Consider the following 13,720-nt stretch of genomic DNA (forward strand, 5'->3'; position numbering starts at 1 on the left):
TGAACACTCAATGTGAGCTGTATAATATGGAAGCGCGTCAGTTATGGGTCGCACGCGAGATCTGACTGCAGGTGCTGTGCCAGGCCCTGTGGTGCTTATCCACATCGCTACATCGGAAAAGAAATAACTAGGTATATACGTATAGATATACCGGAGATGCTTGCAGCCTAAAGTACTACCTACAAGTGCGAAGTTCGAGATAGAGATATATTTTTTTTTTAAATTGTATTCACCTGTATAAGTGTAAGCAAAAAAAACTTGCTACACTGACGATTTAATATGTATGTAATGCATTTGTCACTTATATATGTTACACAGAAGATTGCCATTGTTTTAACGCAGAGTCGAAACGAATATGGTTTGACTGTTTTGTTTTCATTGTATGAGCCTCAAGACTAATTGAAAGCACAAGCATACAAGTATAATATGACCTTGTGCTTTTCCCTGTTCTATATACGTTGTTTTGCATCAACTGATAAAGACGCTAAAGTGTTCTCTAAGTGACGATTATTTTATAAACACCTCAAGTTGTCAATTGGTGATTTTGGTTGAAACAATGATATTTTCAAATAAAAAGAAAACAGTGAATTCCTTAGTTATTCAATCATTTTAACCCATCAATATACTTTTGTTATTCAATAAGTAACATGAAAGAAGGATGTACCCAAGTATTGGATGATTTGAAAATTGAAGCATTTGCTTTTTTACATGACTGCCAACACCAAAATGGCAAAATGTACAATTAGTTTACAAAACAAGCACGAGGGGGAAGCACTGAGCAGTTGTCCGCTGCGGTATCGCTTTGTTGGCAATGAAATTGAAAAATATTTTCCCGCTGTTATGTTACAGAAAAAACGAAAGAAACGTGTATAAACTTGCATCAAAGTAACCTCACTTTTTTCTTTTTTAGTTGCATAAGTAAATGTACGTTAACTTGGCTGTCAAAACAAGTGTCGTTGTTTCAATTTTAGCGAGTTCTCCCATTTTTTTTAAATTGACAGCCTATGTTATATTTTGGTGATTAATTACGTTTTAACGTATTATTTTTTTTTTTTCGTTACATTTAACGTAACAAATATACGGACTATTTTGTTTTGGTGTCGAATTTCATATCTCGACTCCTCTTTTCAATTCAACTAATTTTTGTTTTATCATCCGGTAACACAGTAGTTGTAAGTATTCTACGCTTGATTAATACACGATATTTGATAAGAAAAATTTTCTATGCATTTCAATGTCTATATAAAATATATATAAACGCCCACAATTGTTTGTATGTAAATATAAAAATATTTGTTTATTGAGAATACACAAGCTATTAAGAGTTTTAATTCATGTCTTTCAATACTTGTGTTTTACTTTAACCACTTATGATATACATAATTGTTGACATGAGTAGAAAAAAAAAAAAAAAAAAAAAAATTAAACACAACTGTAAGCATTATAAAAATGTTTGCTATACCTAATTTATAAAAAGAAAGATGGTAGAACTTAAGCTGTCCATTTTAGACATCGAGTGTCAAGATGTGTTCCCAGGCATTTGACGGAACAATATCTTGCCCCACATGGTAAACATGTGTAGTTACTAGGAAACCCACATACTGCACAAAAATGTCTTTGTGGGTAACAAGATGGTGGAGCTTGAGCTGTCGTATAGTTGGGACCATTATTGTAGTTTAGATCTTCTTCCACAAGCTGCATAAAATTTTTTCTAAACTTCAATTTAAAGTATTCTGCTGACCTCGTTTTTCTCTTTCGAGTTTGATTCTTATTATCTTCTTGGAATTTTGGTACCTTTTTGCTCATAACTAAAATAAAGTACAGTGTAAGAATAGATTTTTACACAAATAAATTGCTAAAACATTTCATTACCTAAATCAGCATGAGGATCTTCATGAAAATTGTCCTGCTCTAAAGCTTCCAGTGCTTTTTTATGCCTGCGTCTTCTGGCATCTTCATCAAGAGTACGTTTTTGAATTATATCCTTGATTCTTCCGGATTCTCTTCCAGCCATGGTGTTTTATAAATAAAGTTCCTTATTACTAATAGAAAATTATTAAAAATTATTCTGCTTATGCACTTTTTTCAATCAGAGAGGCTGATATTTGATCCATCAAATCATCAACTTTTGCTTGCAAAGTATCTAATATATCAGCTGATATGAATAAATGTTTTTCATCCAAGTCTTGAATAATAAATTTTTTTCCCAAAGCAAAAGTTTCATCCAAGTGTAGCAAGAATTGTTTCATAGCTTCATCACTGAAAAAGCAATTGTTCAATTTAGAAATGTCTATTACATGAAAGCCATGAATAATACTAATAATATTTAATTTTATTAGAAACAAAATGTCCAAAAGGAAGAGAGTATCAGCAGATGAGAAGAGAACTAGGATACTCCAATTTTTTCATGAGAAAAAAGAATTTTACACCTTAAAAGAGTTGGAAAACACTATTCCAAAGGAATGTGGAGTTATACAGCAGGCTGTAAAAGATGTACTGCAAGCTCTGGTTGACGATGGCTTGGTACATTCAGATAAAATTGGTACATCTGTTTATTTTTGGTCTTTTCCAGGGTAAATGATTTATGGATAAATTAGTTCTCTTAGTTATTATTATTCTAAAGTATAAATCTATTTTAGAGAAAGAATACCACTCTTAGAAGCTCAAAATGCAGAAACTGGAAAGAAAATTCTTATTTTGGATGATAAGTTTGAACGTTTAAAATCAGAACTTATGAGAGAAGAAGTGAGTATAATAATTAGTTTAAAGGTTAAATTTTACAGCAAATTATTAATTCTTTAAACGCCAAACAGGTAAATAAAGAAGATTATGAACAAACTAGGGCAGTGATCAAAGAAATTAAAGATCTTAAAGCAGAAGAAGAAGAAATAAAAAAACAAATCATGAAATTTAATGATGCTGATCCAGAAGTCATAGCTGAAATGAACAAAAAAGTGAAGGTACCCAGAAAAAAAATTATCTAAAAACGAAGTAAAATAACATTATTCTATACTGTGTATTGTTAACAGTTTTACAAAGATGGAGCAAACACGTGGACAGATAACATTTTCAATGTGAAGACCTGGTGTAACCAGAAATTTAACATTGAAGGATCAGAACTGGACAAGCAGTTTCGCATTCCAGATGACCTTGACTATTTGGAGTAGCAGTGTCACGAAGAAACTTGTATATTTATTCACTGGTTAACACTTCCTTAAAGCCTTCAAGTACAAATTACTTACCATTCGACCAAAATTCCTTTCATAACATTCACCATTTCGGCGATTTGTTATCACTCGCTGTCATCTCCAACCGTCTCCTACATTACAAACGTTTTAGGTTAGATTTGATGATTAAATATAAGGTCTGTTCGCATGTATAGCGCATTAAGGTTTGTTCGTTGAAAATTAAAATTTTTTCATAAGGGAATGACTATAAATATGTTGCATTCAATTTTTTCAAATTATTTGCTATTATACGACTGTATTTCATGGAAAATAAAAGTTTATCGAATAAGTAGAATATCGAATTGTTAAACGATAAGTAACGAAATATAGATACTTATACTTGAAAATGTTATTTATATCTGTAAAATTTGAAACATACTTAGCTGCGTTTCTATATTTATAAGTAATCGAGATTAAATATTTCTCATATTTTTCTACTTTTATATTCCCTAATACATGAAAATTATAATAAATGTATATTTCAATTAAGGAACTTTGTAATACTTGAAGTCATTAATGTAATTTAATTGTCGACACTCGAATCTAAAAATATAATTATATTTCGCAGTCACATGCACGCAATACATACATAAATGTGAAGGTAAGTGTAAGACGCAAAAGAAGAGTAACTTTTGGGGAACGTCAATTAACTCAAATTTTTCATTGTCAAGGCTCGCTCAACTGCGCAACAGGTATATATATATAGGACGAAAAACGCTTCGTCTCCGAGAAAACATTTGCAAGATAAATATATGCGTTATAACCTCGTCGATGCCCAAAAAAACCATTACATCATCGGGAACATCTGTAGATCACCAACTGGATCGCGGTATCGCAATTAAACCACACGAGGGATTCGTATGAGTACGTTCATCACCGTTGCGCGTGAGTTTTACGTCAAGTCGTGAAATACCTTGACTCTCATTGAAGAGTTTTGCAACACACGGAAGTAAAAGATAACAAAATTTCCCCGCCGCCTCCCACTCCCTTTTCAAGCGCGCGCGCATACTAGCAGCCGAAAGCGTATATCGATCGAGAGCAGCAGCTAGCCAGAGGCAGTCTTCATATTCACGGTCGGACGACAGTCGAGTCACGTTCAGCAGTTCGTACTCGAACCTTGTGATACTGTAAAAGCAATTTGTCAAGTGAGTAGTACAACCCTTTGCAATTGTTATCATACACATATCCTTTCCTCTTTTCCAAAAGCTTAGTGTTCGTTTGAGGGTAAACTCGGGATGTGTGCATTATCTGTGTACGGGGAGTAAGATCAAGTGCAGACGGTCACGAAAGTAACTGCATGATGGACTTGGCCGTAAGAAAGCGCGTGGTCTCGAATCCCCTGACGCGCGCGAGTGTGTGCGAAGAAGCTGACACGTGGTCTTGGTGATTCATAATCATTGCTCCGAAATTCCATAATCAATCGCGAAAACTGCATCTATACGTAGGGGAGGCGCGCGATTGATTCGTATTTTTTTTCGTTGGTATTATGTAACGGAGTCGTGCTATATAGTTGTGTTGGCCGTGAGCCAGTGCTCTCTACGCTGCATCATCTTCCACCTACCCTTCGGCTCATTTTTTTCGCGCCTACATTGATAACGAGCACAAATTTGCAAAATTGTCTTCCGAACGAGAGACCTCGCCCGCAATCCGCATTGTGCAAGAGACGCGCTTGCGGGGGCAATCGTCGTCTTCCGCACCCTTGGAATATTCGAGAGGGGGAGAGCGAGGGAGGGAAAACGGGCTAATATATGCTTACGCTGTGATGCGTCCTTGGGGCACGACGCCAGGAAACGCTTTTTCTGATCCCTCCCCCGCAATTATTTTCGTTTATGCGTGTATTTTTAATGAATAGCTTATCATAAGCAGACGACAATTTTTTTTAATCGATGAAAACACAGGTGCAGCTTTGCCCTTCGCTGTACCTTAATTGAATTAACATTTAAGGTCATTGCCAAATAACTGCCATTTACTTGGTGTGACTTTGCTCGTGACCGTGTCACGACCACGGCCTTGATCCTCGTCTCGAGGGTTGATCAATGAAACCTCGTAGATTGGTAATAAGCAGTGGAAAATCGGCGCGATATTTTCCATTGAACTCTATCTTATTCTGTACTTATTTAAAGGGAGTCAGTTGTTTCCACATTTTTTTTCTTTACAGCTGTTGGCTTGAATGTTCTACAAGCTTATCGTGACGTGTGTTCTGACATTCCACAAAAGTATTAATCGAACTCTTTGATAAATACATACAGCATTCCCCAAAACTATCAAATTAAGTATAATAATTCTTTCCTTTTGAAACTTGAGAAGTTTTTTTTTTATCACGCGGCGACGCGTCAAAATGATGACGTCAACGCGGAATCTTTATACATTCGACGGAGCGCATTTTTTCACTTCTATAACTCACTTAACAATTAAATTGATCGGTTGACGCGTCTCGATGCATAATCACGAAAGTAAGCGATAACCCAATTACCCAACCGCTCCCGCAAGTTAATGATAATTGATTTTCGTTAGCTCGTCGTTAATTAATTTTTCATTGCAAATAGTTGCGCGTGGTTGCACAATGAACCAAATGTGAAAGCAAATTTTTGAAAAACCTAAACCAATTTGTTCGTAAAAGCGATTAAATCATTATGTATGCAAAAAAAATGTTTTTTAACGTCTGCCGCATACAGTACCCATTATTAAGTTGTCCACCCACAAAATTCATAGACACACGGCTTAACTCATGATTCTTTTTTTCGTGTTGTGTAAATGTCACTACTCTCTTTTTTGTGTCAAACAACTTTTTTAATCGTCACTTTTACACTCGTATCTAGAACAATAAATTCGTTGATCGAGAAATGCTGACGTAACACGGTACACACATTACAAGGTCAACGTTGTCGTCTCTCCACGTGTGCGCGCACATAATATAGTATCACAGTTTTAGAATAAGAAATCTATTTTTACAAGGTAGAAATTTGTTATCGTTTAGCTATTATAGGTTTTAGGGTTTTTAATGCATACTTTAATTGATGAATTGTTAGTTTAACAATTTTTTTTTTTTTTTCAGATTTACAAACATGAGTGTTCCAGCTGGTGATGCTGAAAAGGGAAAGAAGGTAAAAATTGTTTCTAGGTTTTTTATTTTTCTAAAGTTTTTAAATTTGGTTTTTTTAACAATAGATTATTGACAGCTAAAAAAATTTGGAGAGCTGCACCTAAGCGCTAATTAGTATTTAATAATTAAAAAGCGACATATTTATGTGTACTCCAAAAACGTAATCTTATATTTATTTTAAACATTTCGCAATTTGCTACTCCCTTATAATGTGGGCAGAGGTCATTTAAAGGTCACTGTCAGTGTGTTTTTACACATCTATACACATTACAATAATGGTTTCGAGTGGAAATGCCATTATTGTGCCTAACTATTATCTCAACTATTACTTGCATATTTCATTTTATAATTTATCTCTAAAAATATAATTTCAAGCGTGATAACAACTTGTGTTATATGTTTTGTTTTTAGATCTTTGTTCAGAGATGTGCTCAATGTCACACTATCGAGGCCGGTGGTAAACACAAAGTTGGCCCGAATCTGCATGGTCTGATTGGCAGAAAGACCGGTCAGGCTGCGGGGTACGCTTACACAGATGCCAATAAGGCTAAGGGTGAGCAGACTATTTTTATTAGACAAAAAAACATAATGCGCAACAGCATTCCAATGACGTTTCCTTTTTCGTAATCGCTTGGGTGTTTGTTTTTCGTTCAATAGGTATCACTTGGAACAAGGATACGCTGTTCGAGTACCTCGAGAACCCGAAAAAGTACATTCCTGGCACGAAGATGGTGTTCGCCGGCTTGAAGAAGCCCCAGGAGCGGGGTGATCTCATTGCTTACATTGAACAGGCCTGCAAGTAAATTCACCTTATCCTTGGAGAGTCAACTCGTGCTGAGATTGTATTGTACTGGACAGCCGGGAACTTAGGGCAATTATCATCAATGTATAACCGTTGCGTCCCAGTCAATCAATTTTTCGAATCCAGTGGACGGCTCTTTCCTTTTAAACAGCAGTGAAAAAAAAAAAAAAAAAGAATTATGAATAAAACTCGCGTCGTTTTACGATAAATGAAGCACCTAGTGGAAATTGTTAATATTGTTAAATAAGTAGGAAAAAAAAAAATTAAAAACCTTGTGAAAAAGTAACGAATGTATGTACATTGCTCAGCGAGTCTGAACGCAAAGTATCAGCCGCGAAATGTCCTCATTGGAAGTATTGCTGCGCTGACGACTTGATCTTTATTAGAGGTTGAGCCTCAGCGAGATCGAACTTTTAGTTTATTTATTATCACATTGATGATATCAACCTTGTTTGTTGATTCATGTTCATGTATTCTCTACATTAAAATACAGATTCGATTAACGAAAACTTGAAAGCTTTCGTCTTTTTCTAACCTTTCTTTTAACTTTAATTTTTTTGTATTTTATTTAAATGATATAACTTTGCTATTTCATACTCGTAATTACAAATAATTTTGTAAAAATTGCACAAGATTGTGTAATTTTTTTTTTTTTTTTTCAAGCTAATTTATTGTCATACTGACTAATGTATGAAATCTCATTAAAATTATAAATCGATCTAAAGAAGTTAATAATTATGGACACCAAATAAAAAATTTAATTAAAGTTTCAAATTGTAGAGCGAATTCGTCTCAGCGGAAGCGGTGAATATCGACCCGACCTGACCTAATCAATCAAGTATTTTCCTTTACATATATTCAATTTAAACATGCTTTTCTATTAGAGAAAATAACTGATTTCAAATTAATATCGGCTAAAGTCCACGATTACTATATATTTGTTTACGTTCACCTTTTCATATTCATTGATGTCTGTCTGTTTGATAAATTTTTTCCCAGTGTTTTCGTGAACTGCAAGATACTATCATTATTTTATTCTCATTATTTTTATCAAAAGTTATAAAAATTTGTCAAGTGCTCGTGCATAAATGTGTACACCACCACTGATGTGGTCGTAATATTACATGCACATTTGAAAATAATAAACATCAAACGACATAACCTTTCTAACAACAGCAGGTTTTTTACTTGTTAGTCAATAACTACTTTTTAAAAATCATACAAAATACTCACATTATTTTTAATTTAATTTACCTTTGCAGAGAAACGATGAGTAAAGACAGTAGCAAACCAGATAAAAAAGTATACACAGATACTGACCGTTTGAAGTTGGCAGAGAAGCTAGACAAGGAGCTTGATGAATTTATAAGCAATCTTGACAGAAAAACATACACAGAAGGATGGCCAGAGGATCGTTGGCAGGAAGAAATGGAAAAGCATCCATTTTTTATGACCAAAACGCCAGAAAACCCTTCAGAAATTTCTCCTCTCGTGGAAGGACTACAACAATTGAAATTCAGCGAGGATTGCAATACTCCGGACGAGTTGGCCCAAAATTACAAGGAAGACGGTAACTTTAACTACAAGCACAAAAAATACAGGCTTGCTGTTTTGAGTTACTCACAAGGAATCGCTTGCAAAAGTGAAAATACTGATTTGGTGGCTCAGCTGTACAACAACAGGTCATTGGCACAATTTCAATTACAAAATTATAGATCAAGTTTGATTGATTGTAAGCATGCCCTGAAATTGAAACCGCACTACTTGAAGCCATTATTGACAGCGGCTAAATGTAGCTTTCACGTTAAGGACTATGATCAATGCCTCGATTACTGTGATGAAATATCAAGTATACCAGATTTAGGAGAAGAAGTTGAACAAGATAACAATAAACTGAGATTGGATGCTGTACAGAAAAAGAGATTGATGCTGAGGGATGCAAGATTACAGGATCTTAAAGCAAATAAGATTGAAAAGCACAAGGAAATGATAATGGAGGCGATAAAATTAAGCAATATCAAGGTAGGAAATGTCGACGAATTCTTCAACGACAGCCAATATCACGTATATTTGAACAATGAAGGTGCTCTGGTGTGGCCAGTGATCTTTCTCTATCCTGAATTCAATCAAACGGACTTTGTGGAAAATTTCAATGAAGGTACGTTAATTATCGAGCAGTTAGAGGAAATTTTCGAAGAAACACCCTCATGGGACTGTGAAAGCCGTTATGAAGCTGAAACGGTAAATGTGTATTTTACGGGCAGTGACAAAAAACCCCATAAAATAAATAAGAATCAATCATTGGCTGAAGTTCTCCAGCATGAATTGTTCATTGTCAACGAAGCCGAAATCTTTTTATATATTTTACTAGCTAATAGTAAAGCTGAGGAATATTTTTTAAAGATCAATAGTTAAACTAGCGATCTGTGTAAACTCATAACATACTGTAGGGGTATGTTGAAAATGTTAGTCAAAGCATTACAAAGTTTTTATTACTTTGACAATTATTGTGCTCACTCGAAATAAATAAATATTATTTTTTAAATACTTTGTCGTTGGAATTTATCGTGAACAATATGCATAGTATATAAAAAGATAATTTATAAAATTAGTTGTAAGAAGATGATCAAAGACAAGATTTGTTTCATCCTCTAATCTTGCGATGGCGATAAAACATATAGGACCGCTATATAATGCATAGACAAATAAAAATTGCAGAAATTTGCAATTGCAATTTTTAACATCTTGTATTTTATGACATATTTTTAATTAAAAAACCAGACGTTTCTATACATTAATATAAAATTGAAAAAAATTCATCACTCGGTAAGAGTTGACTTTGTATGAAACTACTCAACAGAAATGAAAGACTCTTGATTCTTGGTACGCACTCTCGAGCTGTTTTTACGATAAGAATTCGTAATTTGACACTCTTTGTTTATCAGATACGGGGCTCTGTTCGGAAATGATAGGTTTGTTCAAGCCAATTCTCGGTGAGACTCGGAGAGACTCTGGGAGTCTCCGAGAATGGAATGAACAAGTATTCTTCTCCGAGTGTCTCCGAGAGGCTCTGACTGTCCCCGAGAATGTATATGCACACGTTAGGTTAGATAAGTACAAAAAGTAAACAGAATGTCTCAGGGTCCGTACCATATAACTTTTTTTTGCTTTGCAGGCCTATGTTATAGCATAGGCCGATGTACTGAAAAATAGTTACATGGTACGGCCCCAGTGCTAGAGTGAATCTATACATAGGGTGTATTCCGCAAATGCTGCCAGCAGTTAAGTTACGTAGGTCGTGGTAACGCCGCATGGTCGGGCGGCGCTAGCGTCAACCTGTACTAACTGTCGGTGGGTTCCGCATCTCCGCATGTCAACAAACTTTGATATTTTTTATACTGTTTTCGCTCCCATGCCATCTGATATTTCGGTCTCACCGAGAATTGGCTTGAACAAACCTGATGCGTTGGTTAAGTATTAAGTTGGTACCCATATACCCCCACCCTGGCTTAACTAACTGACCGTGTGTTCGCACATGTAAACAATAGTTATTAGTTAATCAGCTGGTCACGTTTTGGCGCACTTTAAGCGCTTTTAAGGTTAAAGAGAGAGATTGATAGCTTAGTTCGCCAGCGCGACCATATATTGAATACATCGGGCTTCAGTTCTTTTCTTGTGCTCGTGAAGTTTGATTAAAATACCTTATAACGCTTACCGTTACTTTTTTTAAAGTGCTCTTGTAAGTTACAATTGTTAGTGTAACAATGTCTGGAAAGCTAAAAAAATTATTGGCTTACGATTTAAATGGTTATTTAAATATTACCACTCCGTTTTACACCAAACATGTGTCAGAAATCAGTCAGCGATCGGCTGTAATCATAGCCCGTCAATTATTTCTAGAAAACACAATGTGGGGTGCAATAGAACCTTACATTGCCTCCTCTATACACAAAAACGTGTATGATGAACGAAAAAGTTTCATATCTTCGTATTATACCAATCGTTGTTTTTGTATTTCGGAAAAATCTTATATTTACGAAAATACCCCCCTATCTTTTCCGAGTAAGTGGAGCAATGATCAATTGGAAGTCGAGGGAGGCTTCGATTTAATGATCGACGGACGCACTGTAGCAGTTAAATTTACTTTAAAGTTAATGTTGTATACCGATCGTCTGAAAAATGATTTGTCTAAAAATTACATCGTGGCATCTGAACCCAATTATTGTTGGTTAAAGTGGAAGTTAACAGCTTTAAGTGCACTGCAGAATTCACAGCGCCGTTGTGCGTTTTCCGCATACGTGGTGGATAACGCCGTTTCTGCTGAGATGAAGTGAGTTCCTAATTGAATGCATACAAAGTATATTCGACCTAATGCGCAGCAACTAACAATTCGCTTTTGTATATTTTTAGGAAAACTCCGATGACTTATTTTCAACCTAATGATTATTAGATTACATCAGTAATTAATTTTTACAGTTTATATGAATATACATACATATACGTATAGGTACGATCATATAAAATTGTTTTGTCGCTTCATTACTGCTGTTTTGATGAATATCTAAAAAATAAAGATTTCATGGCAAATACATAATTACAAGTGTGCTGAATTGTTTTAATTCCCAGTTACTTTTTTTTAGTTTTTAGTTCGAGATTTCGAAAAGATTTGTACTTACTATCCATAATTTTTAAAATTAAAAAATGAGACGTTCCAAGATTCACAGAAGATTCAGCTGTAACGATATGTATTACATGATAAACGAACTTGGATGAAAATAACGAAAAAAAAGTGATTTGTATAGGTAAACGAAACAAAGGCCCAGTGGAAAAATTTCAGTTGCACACAAAGTACTCGGATGGAATGAAAAAACTCATACTACTTATGTACCTACACACGCATCATGTATAGATATACATAGCTGGGAGTTAGGGACATTCTCCAGACGCAACAGGACCCGAAAATACCATCTAGCTTGATGGGCCTCCCCCTTAGGCGCGCTCGTTGCGTATACATACATGAGATATATTTCCTCTCATTCTCATTCGTAAATATATATATATATATATATATATATATATATACGTGTGAGAGTATATTATAAAGTCCACTCCTCACCCACACCCATTTCCTATCCTAGTCTCCTCTTTCCCTCCCACACAGAAATTAACCCAAAGATGCGTATACATGTAAGGTACAACTTGTATATACCTTCGCGTATATGTGTATATACATCGTGCCTCACACAGCGACACAGCGCGCCCAAGAATACATGGTACGCACACACTTCGTAGAAAATGTATCTTTTTAAGTCACGGCTCTTCCCCAACAACGTCCACCGGATCAGTTTCTCTTCTACATTCTCCGCTCCACGAGCATTAAAAGCTTCACCATCAGCATGCCGTGCTCGGAATCGTTCGCGTTTTCACGCTCCCTGGCCCAAAACATATTATACATGCTGAATTGTCGCGTCGTTACCTCGTCAAGTACCAATGATAATTGAAAGAAAGAGTAGATTTACCAAAATGAGTACGACAATAAGAGGCGGCATGGCCGGCTACAGTGGGGGCAGCGGCAGCACCACCGGTGGCGAGGACCTCGTGTACTTCGAGTTGCGGGGAAGTTACTCGATAACACGGCCCTTTTACGCGGAGGATTTGCCGGAGATAAGCCGGCGTAGCGCGGTGATAATGGCCTGTCACCTGCTGTCCCAGCCCCAGATAAGCGATTGGGACCGTTTGCGGCCGTACGTCGCCTCGTACCTGCACCGTGCCATATCGAGCAGTAGCGGAGTCATAAGCTTCAACTCGTCGCTCATCCAGTCCTTCGGTGACAACGCGTACGTGCACAATTGCCCGGTTTACAAGGCATCGGTCAAAGCGCCCAAGAACCGCAACGTCCGCCACGAGGTCCACGGTAGCCAGGAGCTCGGCGTCGGCGCCGGCATATCCGTCCACGTCAAGTACAATTTGGCCATTTTTTGCAGCCTCGATCGCACCAAGGGCGACCTCATCGACTGCACCGAGGCGCCCGAGCCGCACTACTCCTGGTGGGACCTCATTAAGATAGCCGACTGCGCCAGTCCGGGCCCCACCAAGGTGCCCTTCGTCGTTGTCGTTGACAAAGCTATTTGCGCCGAAATCAAGTGAGTTGTTACTGGCACGACGGGGCCATTTTTTTTCATTTCCACTTTGACGCGAGATAACTTGACGATATTTTATTCCTTCTTCCAGGCGCAATCCACTGGTCTGTCTCACGGAAAAGTAAATCCACAGGGCTACATACGATTGGTATACATCGATGCTTGTGTTCTGTTGGAAAAATAGTTCGAGTGTTGCGTGTACAAGTGCCATTTTTTCTTCTTTTTTTTTTCATTCGACTGGTCGCCGATCATGTCTCGTCATCGCTCACTTGTCGTTTTATTTGTGAATTACTTTTTTTTTTTTTTTTTTTTTTTTCCTTTCATTCACGTTTATTTTTAAGTTGCCATAGTGTATATAATACGTACGTTGTCTTATTCGTGTGATAATATATATTTTTGATTGGAAACGTATAAAGGTATTGTTATCGAAAAAAATATGTATCTGTGT

General features: G+C 36.4%; 6 protein-coding genes across 7 annotated transcripts; 4 read left to right on the plus strand and 2 right to left on the minus strand.

Moving 5' to 3' along the window:
• The first annotated feature begins 870 nt into the window (after positions 1–870).
• LOC106642925 (meiotic nuclear division protein 1 homolog) lies at positions 871–3,692 on the plus strand. Its single transcript, XM_014357854.3, has 5 exons — positions 871–1,172; positions 2,340–2,573; positions 2,640–2,745; positions 2,814–2,960; positions 3,030–3,692. The coding sequence occupies exons 2-5, from the start codon at positions 2,347–2,349 to the stop codon at positions 3,165–3,167; spliced, it is 618 nt and encodes a 205-aa protein (XP_014213340.2). The 5' UTR covers positions 871–1,172; positions 2,340–2,346; the 3' UTR covers positions 3,168–3,692.
• LOC106642926 (zinc finger HIT domain-containing protein 1) lies at positions 1,274–2,014 on the minus strand. The gene is made up of 2 exons (XM_014357855.3): positions 1,873–2,014; positions 1,274–1,808 (listed from the first exon to the last, which is right to left on the minus strand). Exons 1-2 carry the CDS (start codon positions 2,012–2,014, stop codon positions 1,492–1,494), a joined length of 459 nt encoding a protein of 152 aa, XP_014213341.2. The 3' UTR covers positions 1,274–1,491.
• Tfb5 (transcription factor B5) lies at positions 2,073–4,117 on the minus strand. Of its 2 annotated transcripts, none has more exons than XM_089594211.1 (3): positions 3,992–4,117; positions 3,243–3,319; positions 2,073–2,259 (listed from the first exon to the last, which is right to left on the minus strand). In XM_089594211.1, exons 2-3 carry the CDS (start codon positions 3,275–3,277, stop codon positions 2,073–2,075), a joined length of 222 nt encoding a protein of 73 aa, XP_089450337.1. In that variant the 5' UTR covers positions 3,278–3,319; positions 3,992–4,117. The 2 variants fall into 2 exon arrangements, with proteins under 2 accessions (XP_089450337.1, XP_014213342.2); XM_014357856.2 differs by lacking the exon at positions 3,992–4,117 and adding an exon at positions 3,607–3,709.
• A 146-nt stretch (positions 4,118–4,263) lies between these two features.
• CytC (mitochondrial cytochrome C) lies at positions 4,264–7,308 on the plus strand. The gene is made up of 4 exons (XM_014357899.2): positions 4,264–4,372; positions 6,283–6,331; positions 6,742–6,883; positions 6,988–7,308. The coding sequence occupies exons 2-4, from the start codon at positions 6,293–6,295 to the stop codon at positions 7,131–7,133; spliced, it is 327 nt and encodes a 108-aa protein (XP_014213385.1). The 5' UTR covers positions 4,264–4,372; positions 6,283–6,292; the 3' UTR covers positions 7,134–7,308.
• Positions 7,309–7,401: 93 nt separating this feature from the next.
• Positions 7,402–9,648, plus strand: Dpit47 (DNA polymerase interacting tpr containing protein of 47kD). Its single transcript, XM_014357897.3, has 2 exons — positions 7,402–8,322; positions 8,395–9,648. Exon 2 carries the CDS (start codon positions 8,402–8,404, stop codon positions 9,545–9,547), a length of 1,146 nt encoding a protein of 381 aa, XP_014213383.2. The 5' UTR covers positions 7,402–8,322; positions 8,395–8,401; the 3' UTR covers positions 9,548–9,648.
• A 2,854-nt stretch (positions 9,649–12,502) lies between these two features.
• On the plus strand, positions 12,503–13,458 carry LOC106642904 (uncharacterized). Its single transcript, XM_014357828.3, has 2 exons — positions 12,503–13,275; positions 13,364–13,458. The coding sequence occupies exons 1-2, from the start codon at positions 12,623–12,625 to the stop codon at positions 13,395–13,397; spliced, it is 687 nt and encodes a 228-aa protein (XP_014213314.2). The 5' UTR covers positions 12,503–12,622; the 3' UTR covers positions 13,398–13,458.
• Positions 13,459–13,720: the final 262 nt, after the last annotated feature.

This window comes from Copidosoma floridanum, unplaced genomic scaffold, assembly GCF_036245765.1.
Source record: "Copidosoma floridanum isolate Cflo_tuat_1 unplaced genomic scaffold, Cflo_Japanese_pri ptg000001l, whole genome shotgun sequence".
NCBI classification, from domain to species: Eukaryota; Metazoa; Arthropoda; class Insecta; order Hymenoptera; family Encyrtidae; genus Copidosoma; species Copidosoma floridanum.